Source organism: Vanessa tameamea, chromosome 2 (genome assembly GCF_037043105.1).
Source record: "Vanessa tameamea isolate UH-Manoa-2023 chromosome 2, ilVanTame1 primary haplotype, whole genome shotgun sequence".
In the NCBI taxonomy this organism is placed as follows: domain Eukaryota; kingdom Metazoa; phylum Arthropoda; class Insecta; order Lepidoptera; family Nymphalidae; genus Vanessa; species Vanessa tameamea.
In genome coordinates this window covers 13,813,578-13,832,497 of record NC_087310.1, presented here as the reverse complement: position 1 = coordinate 13,832,497, position 18,920 = coordinate 13,813,578, and the positions used below count along the sequence as shown (strand labels likewise).

General features: G+C 31.2%; 1 protein-coding gene across 1 annotated transcript in view; it reads left to right on the top strand.

Annotated features, from left to right (window-relative positions):
* The window catches only part of LOC113394087 (uncharacterized protein), a 183,072-nt gene extending 174,251 nt beyond the window's left edge, over positions 1-8,821 (top strand). Inside the window, exons 10-12 of the mRNA XM_026631286.2 lie at positions 7,425-7,530; positions 7,893-8,036; positions 8,155-8,821. Coding sequence (XP_026487071.2) covers positions 7,425-7,530; positions 7,893-8,036; positions 8,155-8,763 — 859 coding nt within the window. The 3' untranslated portion in view covers positions 8,764-8,821. The remainder of the gene's footprint in view (positions 1-7,424; positions 7,531-7,892; positions 8,037-8,154) is intronic.
* The last annotated feature ends 10,099 nt before the right edge of the window (positions 8,822-18,920 follow it).

The following is an 18,920-nucleotide window of genomic DNA, read 5'->3' as shown; positions in this document are numbered from 1 at the left end:
GTAATAAAACACATAATTTTGTTTTTTTATAATATGTATCATATCATATAATAATTATTTAAACAGATTTACAATTATGTTGACTTATTTTGGTTGAAAACAAATCAAGTATTTTTAAGATCAATTAAAATTACTACTACTACTACTTTATAAAACAAATCATCTTGCTTTTGAAAACTTTAACCTTAATTAATATTTGCAGTGCAATAAATTATAAAATAAAAACTCGTCCCAATCCATTTGCGTGATTAAATCTAAAATTGTATTATGTAATTAACAGAATGTAATTAAAATAATGACTCTATAAATAACGAGAGACATTTCTGTATGAATAAAGAGATGTGAAAATTTAATCTTATTTAGGCATAATCAAATTCTAAAATTAAGTATTATTGCTTTGCTATGTTAATTATTACAATTTTAATTTAAAAAAAAAATAGAAAGCCTTTTTTATCTGTGGTATGTTTTGTTTTATTATAAATTTCATTTATTTGTCCAGTTAAGCGTAAAGGCTACGGGTGTGTACGATAATAGTCTAAGGGTTCGAGATCAAATCCGAAGGCGATCCGTATACCGTATTAACATATTAGTTAAACTAATAGCCCATATATTAGATAGGGCTCTCTTTTAGCATTGTACCGAAGACATACCACTAATTAATAAGGGTAGGTTCAAATCCCGATGAATACTCAATGAATTTTTCTCTCAAATAATTCTCAGTAATGTCCCGCTGTAGTCTGTAAGTTGTAAGTGTTTACATGCCCGTAACTCGGAAAGTACGTACAGCACGTAACTGTAACCTACAAATAAAGACTTCTAATTATCGCACGGTTGAGAGATAAATATCTTTCAACCCTTTGGGTTACAAACGATTCTAAATGTATTACAATCCGGTATAAACCTAATACAACCGCCCATTTGCATGGTGCTGTAAGAAATATTAATCATTCCTTACATCGCCCATGTGCCACCAACCCCTCGGGAGCTAAGATGTTATGTCCCTTTAGCTTGTAGTTACACTAGCGCACTCCCCCTTTAAATCGGAACACCATAATAGTAAGTATTGCTGTTTATCGGTAGAACACCTGTTGTGTGGGTAGTACCTACCCAGACGGATGAATACTAGTATGTAAATAAATAACTCAATAATCACTATATACTAATACTGTACAAGACAAAACACCCAACTCGGCGCTCTTACATAAAATCTAAGAAAATATAATTTGTCATGAAGAAATTACGGTTAATATTTGAACAGTTCCATTTGTATTTTGTAAAAAATACTTTGTACACAGCACACAAACGTGATGGCAATGCGGGCTACCAAATCCCTGTAACCTTAAACTAGGCCGAACAGGACCTAGCTAGCTTTTTTTATTCACTCATGAAAACCTTCAATAAAGACTTTTGGGGGAAACTGGATTATTCTTACCTAATAAAACCACTGCGATGGCCTCGTCTTCCGCACGGACCGAGTACTTACGATCGTGTGTAACGCAACCGCGGCTTATCCCTGCTATGCTCTGGTTGGCAGACCTTTCATCAGGAGGTGGAGGGAATCTCGCCCCCGCACTTCTTGCTAGTGCAAACGACAGCTTGAAGCCATCCCAGCAGCCACCCTCCGTTGGTCCAGCTGGCTAATTAGACAAAAACGGTCGCCAATGGTAGAATAATCGTTAAATAAAATGTTAATATATCTTAATAGAAACTTACTAATAGGCAAACCGCTAAAACCTTTCTTCAACACGCTATACAGATTAAAAACCCTTTCCATTCAAAACATTCGTCAGCGTATAATTTAAACACCGGAATTGAAAAGGTGCTGAAAATTTAACGGCTCTCGTGAATTTCAATTTGCGAGCCTTACTAAATTTATTTCTGCCTAAACATTCTAAAGTATCATTGGAGGAAATAAACACGAGAATTTGTTTTAATTACCTGTGGTTTGCTATTAATTAAATTTTTGTATCTTTAATGATTTAATAGAAATAATTCGATGTTTGATTTTAACATAGATAATAAGAACAATGTAAATATATTTTATCTGTATCTATTTGTTTCCTACTTGCAAAGTTTATTTCATTAAAATAAAATTACGTTAAAATCAACACCGCTTCGAAATGCTACCAATTAAATGAACTTAGTAAATTAGGTAAGGAACAAATATCGGTTAATTAAATAAATTATTTCATATCCCGCTTAAAAATAACGAATAATAACTCAAAGTTTATTTATTACTTCCATGTATATATATTACAATTACTTAAAAATTAAAAAAAATTCACGGACACTTATTAACAAGTTTTAATTAAATACGAAGAATGACAAAAAAATATTATGAAACTAGCTGTTCCCCGCCGCCTTGCCCGCGTAGAATATGAATATTTTTACAAATTAACTTAAAATGTTACGTTAATGTAATACCTCTTTGTATACCACATTGGTGTGTATTTCAGCCCTTAGGGTAGAATATCCAGAAACGCTTAAATGCCAATCAACTCATTTTTAATCGGTAACCCAAAAATAGAATTTCGACCTTCTAACTTCAAAATGACAGACTTCCAGACTAACCTGAATACGAAATGTTAAAACCTATTTTTCCCTTTAGGCCTAAAATATCAAGAAACGCTTAAATACGTATCTAATCATTTTTAATCGGTATCCCAAAATAAAGTTTCATTTTTCTAACTTAAAAAAATCCATACGAACGTTCAACCCCTATTTCACCCATTTAGGGGTAGAATATCCAAAATTCCCTACTAAGTGGGTGTCTTTATATGTTATTTTATAAGTTTACAGCCTAAAATATAAGTTTTATGCTTTTAGTTGACAATACTTTCAACAACTTACAACTTTTCATCCCCCTTTTCAACCGTTTACAGCACTTTTTTCCAAATAAAATGTAGCCTATATCCTTTGTCACGTCACTCAGTTTTCGTTAAACAACAATTTTATAATACTAGATGGTAACCCGGCTTCGCTCGGGTAAAATAAATAAACTTAAACAAATATAAATAATTAAATATACTAAACTTTTATTTGGTGGTAGGACTGTGCAAGCACGTCTAGGTAGGTACCACCCACTCATCAGGTATTCTATCACCAAACAGCAGGTCTTAGTATTGTAGTATTCCGGTTTGAAGGGTAAGCCCGTGTAACTACAGGTACAAGGGACATAACATCTTAGTTCTCAAGGTTGAATTAGCGATGTAAAGAATGGTTAATATTTCTTACAGCGCCATTGTCTGTGGGCGATGGTGACAACCTACCATCAGGAGACCCATTTGCTCGTCCGCCAACCAATATCATAAAAAATAAAATAAATACTAACTACCGTGCACATTAGTATTTGGAAGACACTTTCTCAACGCACCCGTAAACGTCAAAGATGGCCGCCCTTTGAACTGTCATGTCTTTGAATTTCTTAGATTAATATCGAAATAACTCGATTATACGAGTTTTGTGGATATACATACGTTGTTGCCTACAAAATAATTATTTTTTAATTGTGGATAGGATTTGATCGGGTACATCGGAGACCTACACGAACTTATTATTAATGACAATGATATGAATTCATGTTTGTCACGTGTATAGTCTCAATTTGGAGCGAATGAAACTGCGAAGTGCAGCTATGTTTAAAACGTGCTATAACTTTTTGAATAAGTTTTATGAAAAATTATTAATAATAAGATACTTATTTCTGTAAATCCTAATTGTAAATTTATAGATGTACTTATAAACATATTTAATAGTATATATTTCATTGAGTAATCTGATATATCTTAATTATAAATGAATTGTTTAAATATCGTTTACTAATTGGTAAAACTAACCGTTATTTGGTATTTCGTTATCGAACCCGAGCTTGTCCGATAATGAAATGACTTCGAAGATGGAAATTTGTTTAAAGTTTAGCCCCATTTATCGTCGTTATATAATAGTAGTCATATATACGTAAAATTATCACGAGTAGAGTGCGATGCCGGCGTAACTTTATTATAATATCCTGACGAGTCCGAACAGCTCTTGTAGCTGTGAATGTCATACAAGCTTTATAACTTTTGCTTTTAACTAATTGACAAATATCATGACTTTTATATATATGATATCGGTAGGCCGACGAGCAAATGGGCCACCTGATGGTAAGTGGCCACCGCCCATAGACAATGCCGTTGTAAGAAATATTAACCATTCCTTACATCACCATTGCGCCACCAACCCTGGGAACTAAGATGTTATGTCCCTCGTGCCTGTAGTTACACTGGCTCACTCACCCCTTCAAACCAGAACACAACTATACTGAGTACTGCTGTTTGGCGGTAGAATATCTGATGAGTGGTACCTACCCAGACGGACTTGCACAAAGCCCTACCACCAAGTACATATAATATTATAGTAGTTTTAGCTTATAATAATAGCATCAGTATAATGGTACAAGAAAAAATATAAAATTAAATTTTATAATGTAACTGTTTTTATATGTATGTTCATATATACATATATTATATGTCCTACAGATAGGTTATATATAGCCTCTATGTTTAAGAATAAGTTTAGGAAATTGTAAATTCTAAAGGGCGAAAACAGTCGAAAACAACGGACGTATATTAAAAGAACTTTTACGTTAAATAAGAACAATGAAAAATATGTGATATTGTTAGTACATCGCATAGACAACGTAGGAATAGTCGACATAGTTTCAATGAAATATTTTAAACTCGACATTATTTAGACAGAGTAATGCGAGAGTTATGCATTTTTCAATAAAACTTAGACACCAACACTGCTATTACAAGTATGTCATACTCTTTTATATTTCCAGTAACAAACTTTATCTTTATTTTAAATAGTTTGCATTTGCAGTCCTTCAAACGTTGTTTAGAGCCGTCATGGCCCAATGGTTAGAACACGTGAATCTTAACCGATGGTTCAAAGTTCAAACCGGGGTAAAGACCACTAAATTTTCACGTGATTAATTTTGGTTTATAATTCATCTCGTGCTTAGCGGTGTCAGGAAAATATCATGCAGCATATGAGATTATGTCGCGTGTGTCCACCAATCCGCATTGGACCAGTATAGTGGAGAAAGATATAAAGCTTCTCCTTGGTAAGGAGGCCTTAGCCCAGCAGTGATATTTAAAGACTGCTACTTTAATTGATGTTGAAAACTGACTCATGAATATGGATTCTAATAACGGCTTAAAATCCTATTAAAGTATATTGTTAAAAACGTGTATAAAGCATTCTTTCTACGCTTCTTTACGATAAACTTGCTGAGCTAAGTTTAACTATAAGTCAACCAACACTATACTACTGGTCGCGTAAACTTGTCTTCCTATAATTTCGTTTGCGATGACTTAATGAATAGTTTAAAACTGATACAATACTCAAATCGAAGTCCTGATATTTGGTTTAAAAATATATGATCAATTCTCATTTTGCAATTCATATTTTTATTTAATATTTTCAAATTTATACAAACTATTGGTTCTATAAATAAACATTTCAAAAATGAATATATGAAACAAATTTTCATATCGTTTTATATTAAAAACGAAAATACCATTCGACATTATCATTACATGGGTTTGATATGGTCCGAACATTTTTTTTATAAGTTTAATTGGAATATGAAGCACATTACTATTTGATTGTTTGTTAAATGATCTTACACACTTGATTCGTTTTTGAAACTTTTTATTGTAAAATACACATTTGCCACATGTACAGACACAAGGTACATGGCATCTTAGTTCCCAATTACGCCAAGATTGGCGGTGATATCCCATTGACGATGTAGAAAATGATTAAGATTTCTTACAGCACCGATGTATGTGGGTTAATGTGACCACCATCAGATGGTACATTTGCCCGTCCTACTAAACTATTATCATTTTAAATTAAACTTCCTAAATACCAATAAGTATATAATGTTTTGAACCCCAAAAGTTACCTATATATAAAATATATTCCCGTCAATAACTTGTGATTTTGTCTGCCCGTCTAGCCATGCTTATATTTTTAATCATGCTCGATATTCTTTTTGAAGGAAAAGGATACAAGGTATGTTGACTTAGGATGAAAGCTACGCCGAGTTTCTATGTCAATTTAAACATCTATATAATCAAATATATATTATTTTACGATATTAAATGATGTTTTAAAAATAATATTAAAACTGGAACTATATCATAAGACTCAATATATTTGTATCTCATTCTCATTGTTTGGTATTACGAAAGACAGCAATTGTTTGTCGATGGGCAAAAAAAAATAACTTTATTGTCCAAAAACTATTCGAAAATACATTGATTTAATGGATTGAGATGTTTTCAATTGACATTATTCTAAGAAGGTTTTATATCCCGAACCGGTAGTTGCTTTACATTTAATAAAACCTTATCTCTAAGAACCAACTCATCTGCTTGCAAAAGCCTTTTCGAAAAAAAAAAATTTTGATTAACGAAATAAATCTAGTAGATACATCCCATGCTTAAAATAAAAACGTATATTAGAATAAAAAACTATCCTAAAAATATTTAATTTAAAAAGTCTAGACCCGGTTACGAGCGCTAGAAAAGCGATTTATACACGAACTTTTTCAGCAGCTAGCGAGTACTCGAGAAAAAAAAAATTAATAATACGAACATTTACGAATTTCACTTGAAAATCATATACCGAGCCTTGTTATTGCGCACTATTAATTAAAACCCGCTTTAATTACCAATTTACGCTTTTGAGGCTCACTTTACAACTCTATATTTTCGTTTAATTTAATAAAATTACACTCGATTTTAAATTAGTCAAAATTTCATCCGAGTTAATTAAGAGTTTGAACAAAATTACCATCATTGAAAAATATTAATTAGATTACTATCTATTCAGGTTTTTGTCCTAATTAAATTATACAAAATTGAAATGTCAGTTTTGTTTCCGATATAGTTATGTTATGTATAACTTTAATCTTTTACTTGGCGATGGGGCATTGTGCAAGCCTGTTCGGTGGGTAACCAGACTGGCTTGCACAAAACCGCTACAAATGAATAGTTACTGTGATGAGTGAGTACTCATCAATTTAAATATTACTATGTGGTGGTATTCTACTGCTAAATAGTAATCATTATTATTGATATGTTATGGCTTGAAAGGTTAATGAGCCAGTGTAACTACAGGAACACGGGACATAACGTCTTAGTTCCAAAGGTTGTTGGGAATAATTAATATTTCTTGCAGTTAATATAATATAGATAATATTTGCAGTGCTGACCACTTACCATCAGATGGGTCATTGACTAGTCCATCTATCTATGATATAAAAAAAATAGACTTTACTGAGCTAAAGTCTCGTCTCTTTTTTAAAGAGGTGTTATATGTTAGAATTGATTCACATAATTATGATTGATTGATATGTTCTCTTGCAGGCTATTTTTACAGTCACCAGCTAACCCAGATCTTCTGTACATAATATTCTTCTGTCACACTCAACTTACTGTTACTCTTCTACTGTGTTTCATCTTCGGTAGCAAGGTAAGTTATTGAATGTGTTTCAAAGTTAATTTGCTTACAAAAATATATAATGTGTCTCTTGTTATTCTTATAAAAAAAACGCTGATTCTTTTTTTGAAAGCGCATCATGAAAAAACCACAGAATATTTTGACATAAAATTGGTGCCATTAGCGTTAGCCACCGCAGCCACAGTAACGCGTGATACTAGTCATTTATTTTAGAGGTATCATACACTGCTTTAATGCAAATTGTTATATTCACATGTGTGAGAAGTTCATCAGCCATGCAGGTTTCCTAAAAATATCCACATAAAAAAATCTTGCCAAGTAAATTAAATTAAATTGATAAAATTAAAAAAAAAAAAATTTCTGTTTCGTACCAGGCGTATATGGTGTTTAGAGGACATGGAAAAGATGACAGAGAAAAAACTGGAAAATTTAGATCAAGACCAGCTGAATCTACCTACACAATGACTACTAACCGCAGTACTCGCTTCTGTGATAACATGACTGAAAGAGATTTGGAGGTAACATATAATAACATTTATTTATTTAATATTTATTCTACGCTATATATATTAACAAAGATCATGACTAATCTCCTTAACTTGCTTTATATAACGGTAACCTTCATGTTTTGTATAGGAGGAGTTTAAAAAAATATGCAATCAACTTGAAAAACTTCGAGAACGTTGTGGATCGGGTGCTCACCTTGGAAAAATTATCGCTACAATGCAAGATGCTGCCACATCACATGAAAGAAAACCAGGGGTCTCTGAATCAGCACCATTAAAATTAAACACAGTGTTCAGTGCAGTTGCTGGTAGACTAATGTGTACAGTAACGCCAGGTGAGGAATCTAGTAGCAGTGGCAGAGATTTACCCTTCGAAGCTCCACCAGCATACAGACAAAAAAATTTTACACCAACCAAAAGCGCAGAAATCAGTAATGCAGAACAAAGCCAAACAGATATCACAACAGATTCCCCTAAACGTAAAACAGATACAGCTGAAGAAACAAAAGATGAAAAACAAAATGGTGTTTTTAAAATATCTGGTGAAGCCGGCTGTAGTGATATTCGACCGCCAGAAATGACGGCAAGAAATGGTATCAAAAGTGATAGAAATGAAGTTAGATCCAGTCCAAGTAGTACGGAAACAATAAGAGGAGTTAGATCAGGTCATGCAAGGACTCATGCTATAGTTATAAATTTAGACGACAAAAGTCGTTTCACTGAAGAAGTGACAGTTTAATACTCAAGAAGACTGTACTTACATTCCATTATATCCAATGTTGAGATGAGTTTAAATGGGTATAATCTTCTACCGTATTCAATATTTTGATCATAATTTATATTTTAATGGCAATTATTATTTACATTTTATTGTTGTTGACAAAAATGTTAAGTTTATAAACAGATTCAATGAATCTTAAGGAAAAAAATAATTTCCTTTCTAAAATTGTTTTAAGCATCTGTTTAGAAACTTATGACGAAAATATATTATATCGAGTGTTTACCCAAGTAAACACGATGTAATCTGAGATGATCTTTTGACAATTTGTATATTTTTTTATTATAAATCATCCAAGTTATCTTTAATTCAAATCGGTTCCAGCATATGAAGATTTCTTTGTAAATGCTAGTCTGTACTGTGATTCATAGTTTTTAATCTAGTCTAAATAATTTTTTAAGACGTTCGATAGTTCTAAAAATGCATATCAATGTTACTTCCTGCAAATATTTTACGGTATATAGTTTAAATTTGCGATGTAAATAGACATAATTATTCAAAAGTAGTTCTCGCTTTGAGTTTATCTTTAAAGTGCTAAGTTTGCTAACGGATAGCTGTTATATTTACCTAAGCTGAGTTTCTGTTAATTTTGCGTTGCTCCGTTTGATAAAACGACACAATTCCTGCTAACTATTCTTGGTAATGATCACTTTTTATCTCTTAAATGTTACCTTAACGTTACTGTTTTTTTAATGGTTTTTATCACAGCGTACTTTAAAGTCTGTGACTTAATTGAGATTTTGTTAAAAGCATATTTAACGGCTCCATTTTGCATAGTAAAATATTTTAATTTGTTTATTGTTTGAATGTTTGCGTCTTTTTAATGTGGTTATTGATCCAATACTTTTACGTAAATTTTATTTTTATGTAAATTGTCATTTATATTAATGTTAAGGGTTTTAGGTGACACCGTTCTTGTGAAAATGGTATCACTTCGAGATATACACATATTCCTATCGTTTGATATATCCTATATATCAAACGCTGTTTTTTGTTGTTGTCTTTTAGTTATCTTTTTTTATTTTATTTATAAATATCGTTTTGTTGTTGTAAAAACAAAGAACCACCGACTTCACAAAAACTTATCAGTTATGAGGCGTCTCCCATTAAAAATAACTATTCTAACTAACATAAACCATTTCTCTAAATATTAGTTTTGAATTTAAATCTATTTACGAACATCATTTTTAACATCGCCGACTTTGACATGCGAAATTCTTTAGAAATTAAAAGGTAAGTTGACAAGAAAATTGCAGTCATTTTGAAAAGTGAACTCCACCGCAATAGTAGGGGGAATGCCTTTGTTTCGCCGCATAATGATTGTAGTCTAAGAGACGCTTAGGAAAAACACAATCGCATTTACGTAAAAAAAAAAAAAACTCGATAAAATTAAAAAAGCTTATCTGTATTGGTTATTTTTAAATAATTATTAATATATTTTATGATATTTATTTATTTATAAACGTTTTAGATATATTCATGCTTTAACTTTAACTGGTGCTCAATTATATGTGAATATTACTCTAATATGTATTTTTTTTAATTCAATTTGAGAAATCTTTGCAGTTTTTAAATGACAGGTTTATGTGTTAATTATTGTCTGTATAATATGCTTTTCTTTCTTCATCCAAAATGGGTACACACACAGTGTGAAATATTAAGCGATCAGCGCTTGGACTATATCTTGGTTCTTGCAGTTTTCATATTAAAAGTTTTACTGCATATTAATTTCATCGCAATTTTAAGCAAACTTAATTTTTATTTACTTTGAATTTTAATCGATAACGATTTAATTAAAAACTTTATATTTACAAACAAACTAATATAATATTTAATTATTAAAGAAAATGTCTGCAAAATGAAATATATAAGAAATAAATATTGTAAATTGTTTTAAACGCGTTGTTCATTGTACATAAATAATAATTACTGTAGTAATATAAATTAAAATGTAATAGTATCAAATTTTGATCTAAACTCTTAATAAAATAGATTTACACGCAAATACCATATCACGAAAATAAAGGTCATAAAATTAATTATTATTTTTAAAAATAGAATTAAAGAAATTGTTATCTAAAAAGCCAAAGAATGACATCGTGTTATAAATTACGCGTCTATAAGTAATGTAGCTTTCAGTATTCAACCAATCACAGGCTTTACCCGTCTGTTAAAGGTACAAGAACATTCAGCCAACCGATATAAATAATATATATGTGTAAAATATAATAGCTGTTGTGAATACAGCTCTAAGATATATGTATATATGTTTATGTATAAAACCAAAATTTCATCTTAATCGATTCAGCGGTTTAAGCGTGAATATTTAACATACATATATATTTTATATTATAGTAAATATAATGTTCTGCTTTATATTCTATTCGTACTATGTCTGCAATTTTCGTGATTTTTTTAAATTAGTTTTGTTCCTTCTAATTTAAATGTATATGGATTTTTTTTTAATTAAACGATTTATAACATACTGATGTGTTCATATATCCGGGCATAGAATTAAAAAAATCTAAAAACTCTGATTATAAAACATAAGCATTCAATTTGAAATCAATTCTAAAATTAACTTACAAAAAAAATCCATTTAATCTTATCAGGCGTCCTCTCAAAAGGAATCTCTGATGCGTGTTGGTGAATTTTCTTAAATACACGTTAAATTTAAAACACGATGTCAGATTACCTAAAACCGATGTTATTATTTACGATGTCAATCATATTTAGTCATTAAGTTTTAACCTAGTGTATATTCATTCCACATCTTTAAATACTGATATTGTAAATTAAAAAAGATTGAAAGACGTTTAGTGACAATTATTGTATATAAAATTTATATTAACGTAAAGTAAGTGAATACTTTGTATTATAAATAATTGCTTCCTCGAGGTTGTTAACATTCATGCGATCTATTCCAAGCGAGTTCGTATAATATAAGCAAATTAATGCTGATTGACTTTGATTACTAGTCGAAGCTGATATATAAGGAAAACGTAATCGTAGTTGGCCTAAGAGTTAACTTGTTCTCCTGAGATCTTATTTTGATTGTGAATGATTGTTGGATAAATATGTGGTTTTTATTTTATGGCATTGGTTGGCGGACGAGCATATTGGCCACCTGATGGTAAGTGGTCACCACGGCCCATAGACAAAGGCGCTGTAAGAAATATTAACCATTCCTTACATCACCTATGCGCCACCAACCTTGGGAACTAAGATGTTATGTCCCTTGTGCATGTGATTACACTGGCTCACTCACCCTTCTAACCGGAACACAATAATACAGTGTACTGTTATTTGGCGGTAGAATATCTGATGAGTGGGTGGTACCTACCCAGACGTGCTTGCACAAAGCCCTACCACCAAGTCAAAAATAGTCAAGTGGTAAATTTTCATCTAGTTTATGCTGGTTTCATCACGATGTTTTCAATCACTAAGCAAAAGAAAATTTAATTATTCTAGTCCATGTTTTAAATCTAGAGCCATCTCGACTATTTATACTAAATCGTGTATTTACTCCGTGATAGAACTTTGTGTTGTTGTTAATTCCGTTTGAGGGTGGCAAGTGGCGAAGGACCCATTATTAAAAAAAAAAAAAAAGTTAGTTTTGTCACGATAAAAAACAATCACGCATTAAACGAGCATAATGGCGTGTTTATTGTCATTATTATAAACAATGGTAATCGTGACATTTAAATATAGAACGTTTTTTTTAAAAACGACAATCACAAAAAACATAAAACGGTCTAAATACAAAAACATATCGATATACATACATACATACATATGTCCCCATGGACAACAGGACGTTAGTGGCTATCTCTTCCGTCTATCGGGGAAGCACTACGATCTCGTATATTATAATGGAGAAAGCAGTCAATTGGTATTGAATTGTTTACTTTATACGAATTAGCTTGGAATAGGTTCATGATGATGAACCAAAGATAGTTATTGTTGAATCGCTGATTTATTCGATAAAATATTCGGATTTAGTGACGCCATCTGAAATAAATATTATACATATATTGATAGTTTTTAATGAAAGTATCATCTCCATCCTTTGTTTTTATCTAAATATAAATTAATTAGAAAATTATTTTTATATCAAAAAAATAACATCCAAGTATCCGTTTAGAATAATCTGGTTTTTATTATTTAAAAATTATTCAATCATATTTAATGCTTACTTCAAACATCCAATATCTAGATTAGATATATAAGGTGGTCGGATACTAATATTTTATAAAACTATTGAATTTTCTACATTATAGTACCTCATAGAGTCTTAAGTAAGCATTTGCGTCTTAGGACTTGTAGTACTTGACCTTGGAATAATAGTGTAAAAATGATAAAAAAAGGTATAACACCCGACCGATATAAAAATGTTATAGTCTCCCCAGATTTCGCAAAGTGAATCAGAATTGCGGATCAAAAGGGAAATTTTGTTAGCATTATTACCATTAGTCTACGCTGACAGGCTCGGTACAGTAGCTACATATTTTTAACTTAAATTCTTATATATATATACATTTCATACTTCTAAGTTTTCGTATGTCGGAGAGTTTTTATGTAAAAAATTATTGATAATCTAACAATTATTTTAGCTCTACTTAAGGTTAGGCAAGGTTATCGTTCCTTATTGTTTATAGTATCAACTAAATAGTTTTTTCATATTAGAAAAAAATATTAATAGCGTTGAAGTAAATCGTAAGAAATTCATACATTTCCAAAAAATTAAGATGCATTGAAGAAGTACAAGTACACGGCGATCAATCCCAAAGGACATAGTACATCTCAACGGGACAACTTGTATATTAATAATGTAATACATTTACTTAAAAGGGTAATTTTGTTAACAGTAGATAATACTTGCATACAATTTAAAACGGTTGGCATCTTTTTTGAAGGAATAAATTGTATTTTCGCTATAGTACATTACTATAAACTACTTCAAAATACTTCTGGTTACTTTTCGTATATTTCTACAATCCAAGTAAACGTAAAGATCTGGAAAACATGGCTCCTTCGTTACTTTTTTTGTATTGCGTTCTTTTGTTTCAAATCTTATATAAACGCTGACTAAATCTAAATCCTTCTCTTTATTAGAGCGAGTTGCTCAGTAGTGGTACTTTTACGTTAATATTACGGGCAAAAACTATGTTTATTATTTTATTTACTCTTCTACTCGTAAAGTAACAATTTATATTATATAAAGTAATAAAATATTCACTGTAAAATACACGGTATTTTTTTTTTACTTTATTCGTAGGGTTTCGTTAATTCGGCATCCCCATTAAAACGTCAATATTTAAACAGATTTACTGACGAAAATTACTTATCGAATATGGCTAACGCAATACGCAACTAAAGAGTAGTTAAAATACAGAGAATACTTCGCACGTAACACAATATTAAATTAATATTTATACATTATTCTTATTGAATACCATTACGATATTAAATATATATTCAAGTACATTAAATTAATAACATTCTGGATCAATATTGTAAGTTTTTTTAATGAAATTTGTTACAAATCGCCTTCGCTTTCTGTACGGTTAGATATTTAAAACTATGTAACGGATTTTTATGCGATTTTCATCAATAAACAGAGTGATTCACACCACCTTGTTTTATATGTATATATTCATATTATAGTAAATAAAAGCCAAGAATTTCAACTATCCAGAAAAGAGCAACAATTTTTCTTTTAATATGTGTTCTTCGATCTAAAGGTTCTCTAAAGAACTTTATTGTATCCGTGTGAACAGATATCTTGCGGAGTGGCATGGCGAGGGCGACTAGTTCATTCTCCCTGGCTGTACTGGCCATCTTCGCGTTTGGACTCCACTACCACTTACCATCAGGCAAAGTGGAGCCATATGCCTACAAAATAAAAGCAAAGACTGGTATCTTATATATCCACAAAAACGTGTGTATGTACCTGAAATCCTCCTAATTGGTTAAATTGATTTCAATGGTTTTTTTTAAGGATTAGGCTGGTGGTACGGTGATTGCAATATAAATAGTTACAATATAAAAAGTCGAGCGGGACGAGCAGCACTCTATAAGTATGACAAGTATTTCTCGTTTCCCATCACGAAACGACTATAAACTTGAAACAATTTACCAATGTTGCCTACGAAGGGACACTAGAAGTTATGGTGCAGAAGTTATGTAATAACTTGGAGCATTGTACTTGCGATTTATTGGTTAACTTTGTAATATTCATTTTAGAATGTGTTTCATTTCTTATACAATGCCCAGTCTCGATGTAACGTTTGCGGTCAGATAAGGTCTTTATGTGTAGCTTTACATTAATACAATTAATTCTCGTTTAAGTCCTGACTTTCTTAGTAATATATTCCGTTGTATTTATACTAAATCTTTATTTAATAATAGAAGAGTTATACTTGCTTATTGATTGTCAAAATTCTACCACCAGTTCGGAAGTAAACACCTCGGACCTAAGAAGAACCGGCGATAGAAACTCGGGGTTTTTTTTAATATCGTATTTTACAACTATTGTAAAAAATAATATTTGATTATTTAAAACAGCTTAGAGGCGGTCATCTCATTCCCAAGGGCAATCAACTAAGAGGTCATTAGTTTTATAATATCATTTGGCACCCAAAGGTTCTGTTATGATTCTCTTAATTTTAAGAGGTAAAAACGTATACATTGTCCCATAATAGAGCTGCTTCCCCTGTAATAAGCCCTAATGCAAACAACCATAGAGTAATATGCAACCACAAGTATCATTTAATAATAGTTACTGCACAAACTTGACCGCGTGAAATGGTGGCAAGAATGCTGTCAGCATTTCCCTGTTAAATCAATTCTGATTCGCTTGACAAAAAATGAACCGTGTCTCTACAAACAACTGTCACCAAGGGAGTCGTATTCGATCACAATAATGTGAGATATTTGTGACTACGACGATATATTCTGAAATATGTTTTATGTGTAACGAATTTTATCTCCATAGTCAATCTTAACTAGAAGTGTATTTACATTATTAATTCTAAGTATTACTTTGTAATTTTATTTTGTTTTGCAATTGTTTTTTCGACGCATTCATCATATACAAAACATTAACAATATTGTATAAAGGCTCCTTAAACGTATCAAATATTGCATAATAATTCAGATATCGTCACTAAAATCTTTAATTGTAAATAAAAGTGCTTGAAAAAAAAAATCGCAATAAAATAATATAATAAGTTAATTAAAAGTACAGTGATAGAAGAAACGTCAAAACAAAAAAAAATCGTTCGAAACAAACGAAAGTAACTTCAAAGAGATGAAAACAGTTTCCTCGCTCACTGTACAATGTTTCAAAGGACATGTTGTACTGTCGATATAAACAAAGCAATATTGACAATCTCAATAAAAGAGTTTCCAATGAAATGAGTATTTTATTGATTCTTTTGTCACGTTATTATAATTGCATTAACGTTAAATTTTTGGAGGTTATTATTAGCTGTTTGCCTTGTATACAAGCATTGTTTAGAGGGTGATTTATTAAACAATGCCGTCTTCTTCTTTCAAATGCTATACCAATCGTGTACTAAAGAGAGAAATCAGCGTTTTACATAACAGCAACTAAGCAACATTTATAAATGAGGTCGTATAGATATAAAATTTTGAATGTACTTATATGTCATCGTGTTAGAAATATGCAATTTCCATGTTTAACGTAATGAAAAAGTTAGTTAACCTAAGATAAAATATCGAATATACACTTTTCAAATATCTCCCTTGTTCACATGTTTTCCCAGACTGAAACAAACTTATTATAGTTACTAGCTTTTGTGGGTGGCCATATTCAGTATCTATTTAGAGTGTGGGCTCCTATCAAAGTTGAAAGATAAGAAGCGTATCAGTTTGTATGTTTAACGATAATCTTTTAAATGACAAAAAAATTAACAAAATGAATCAAACAGACAATATAAAGTATTGATATGACAACATGCATAGGCTTTTAGGCTCTTAAACCGAGAAAAATTCCGATTCTTATTAATCTTTTTCGTGGCATATTTTTAGCGAGAAATCAAGTAACAAGGACAACATATAAAAAAAAAACTTTAACAATGAACCTTTCACTTAATATATTTTGAATCCAAAATTCTGCAATATTACGTACTAAGTATTACGCTTACAAAAAGTATTGTCACAAACGTCGAGGTAGTAACAAAATAACAGCCAATTTTCCTGTCATGGAATCGCAGCTTGCTTGAGGTAAGTTAAAACTAAAAAATAATAATAATTAAAACATAACATGGAGAAAATGTTGAACAAATCACTGGAGATAGTATACAGTACACAAGGTTATTTTGAAATACAAGTAGATTGTTAGTATCATAAGGCAATCAGTAATTTTATAAAACCAGAAAGTGTTGAAATATAGACCAACATTTACGTGTTGTTCAATATTTGAGTGTAGCCAATGGCGAAGCTAGCATCGGACGTCCCTAAGATGAAAGGCGATATAAAAAAGCAAATAAGGACTAGGCATATATTATTGACATTTATTAATTACAATTTTGAAACTAATAGTTCACAGGCACGCTGACCGTTGGGTCACTTCCGTTATCTGTCGGTTACGTCACGGCCATTCATACACAATAAAGGTGCTCTACTCACCTAGCTGTAATAAAAGTTCGTGACCACTCGCTGTGTGAATATGGCATTGATGAAAATTCCTAAAGCTCATCCTATTCACGACCTTCTCCCTCCTAAAGTCCCTTGCCCTATAAATGTTGTATGTTTGTAAATGCAATAAAATTAGGTTGTAAGTAGTTGCAATATAGTTTAGAATACTAAAAATTATTTTTAATTTACCTTATTATTAAACCTTAATATTTGTGTTGTTCTAGGTTAAGGTTTAATGAGGAAATTGTTACTACTATACTTGTCCTCAAAATTTAATTAACTTTGTTATGTCAACCGTACCGATCAATCACTTTCGTGTCTTCTCCGTCCTACGTGACATTGGCGAAATAATCTGTGCCCTGTTGGCACAACTAAAACTCATTATACTAATAACAGAATTGAATTAAAACTAATACTACTAGCAAGAACATAATCATCCACAATAGTAATAGTCACTTGCACAATCAAGATCACTCAGAATCCGTTTTTTTACGAAATATAAAAAAAGTGAGCCGTAGTACGCGTGCATCTTAACCGATGATTTCGGGTTCAAACCCAGGCAAGCACCACTGAACTTTCATGTGCTTAATTCGTGTTTATAATTCATCTCGTGCTCGGCGGTGAAGGAAAACATCGTGAGGAAACCTGCATGTGTCCAATTTCAACGAAATTCTGCCACATGTGTATTCCACAAACCCGCATTGGAGCAGCGTAATTGAATATGCTCCAAACCTTCTCCTCAAAGGGAGAGGAGGCCTTTAGCCCAGCAGTGGGAAATTTACAGGCTCTTAATGTAATGTTATGTATATTTTATAAATAGTATGTTAATAAATACAGATTGAAATGTAACACCGCATCGAAACCTTTAACCTCCTAGCTACAATACTGAGTGTACCATTCAACTTAACTCGAGCTTACGGAAAATATCTTAACGGAAAATCTTGATGGGATTTGTGCTCAGAAACCAGGTTCTCGAGTTTAATAAATGGTAACATCGTGTTCCTACTTTTTCTTTTATAACGAAAATAATTTTAAAATGATGTATAATTCACAAGAGACATAAAATGATTTACGGTACTTTATCTTGAAAAATATATTTTAAAATAAAATATCTCAGCCTAAATATTGCACATAGTAATACCGTATATTAATTTCCGTAAAACAATGGAAATTCATAATATTAAACTTATAATAAAAATTCAATCGAGAACCCTTTACAATCTCTTTTGCTTGGGTATATTTAAATTTTCCAGTATTTTAAATGTTTATTATTTACGAAAGTCTGACTTGCACTGTGATTCTCAACACTAACTCTACAGACATAAGTATTATAATCAATTGCAAATGCCTTATTAAATTTGAAAAGCTTCAAAAGTTTTGTTTGATGATCTTCAAAAGGAATTTCAAATAAAGTGAATTAAATACTAAAGTCAGCCAGTTTTTATGATCAATGT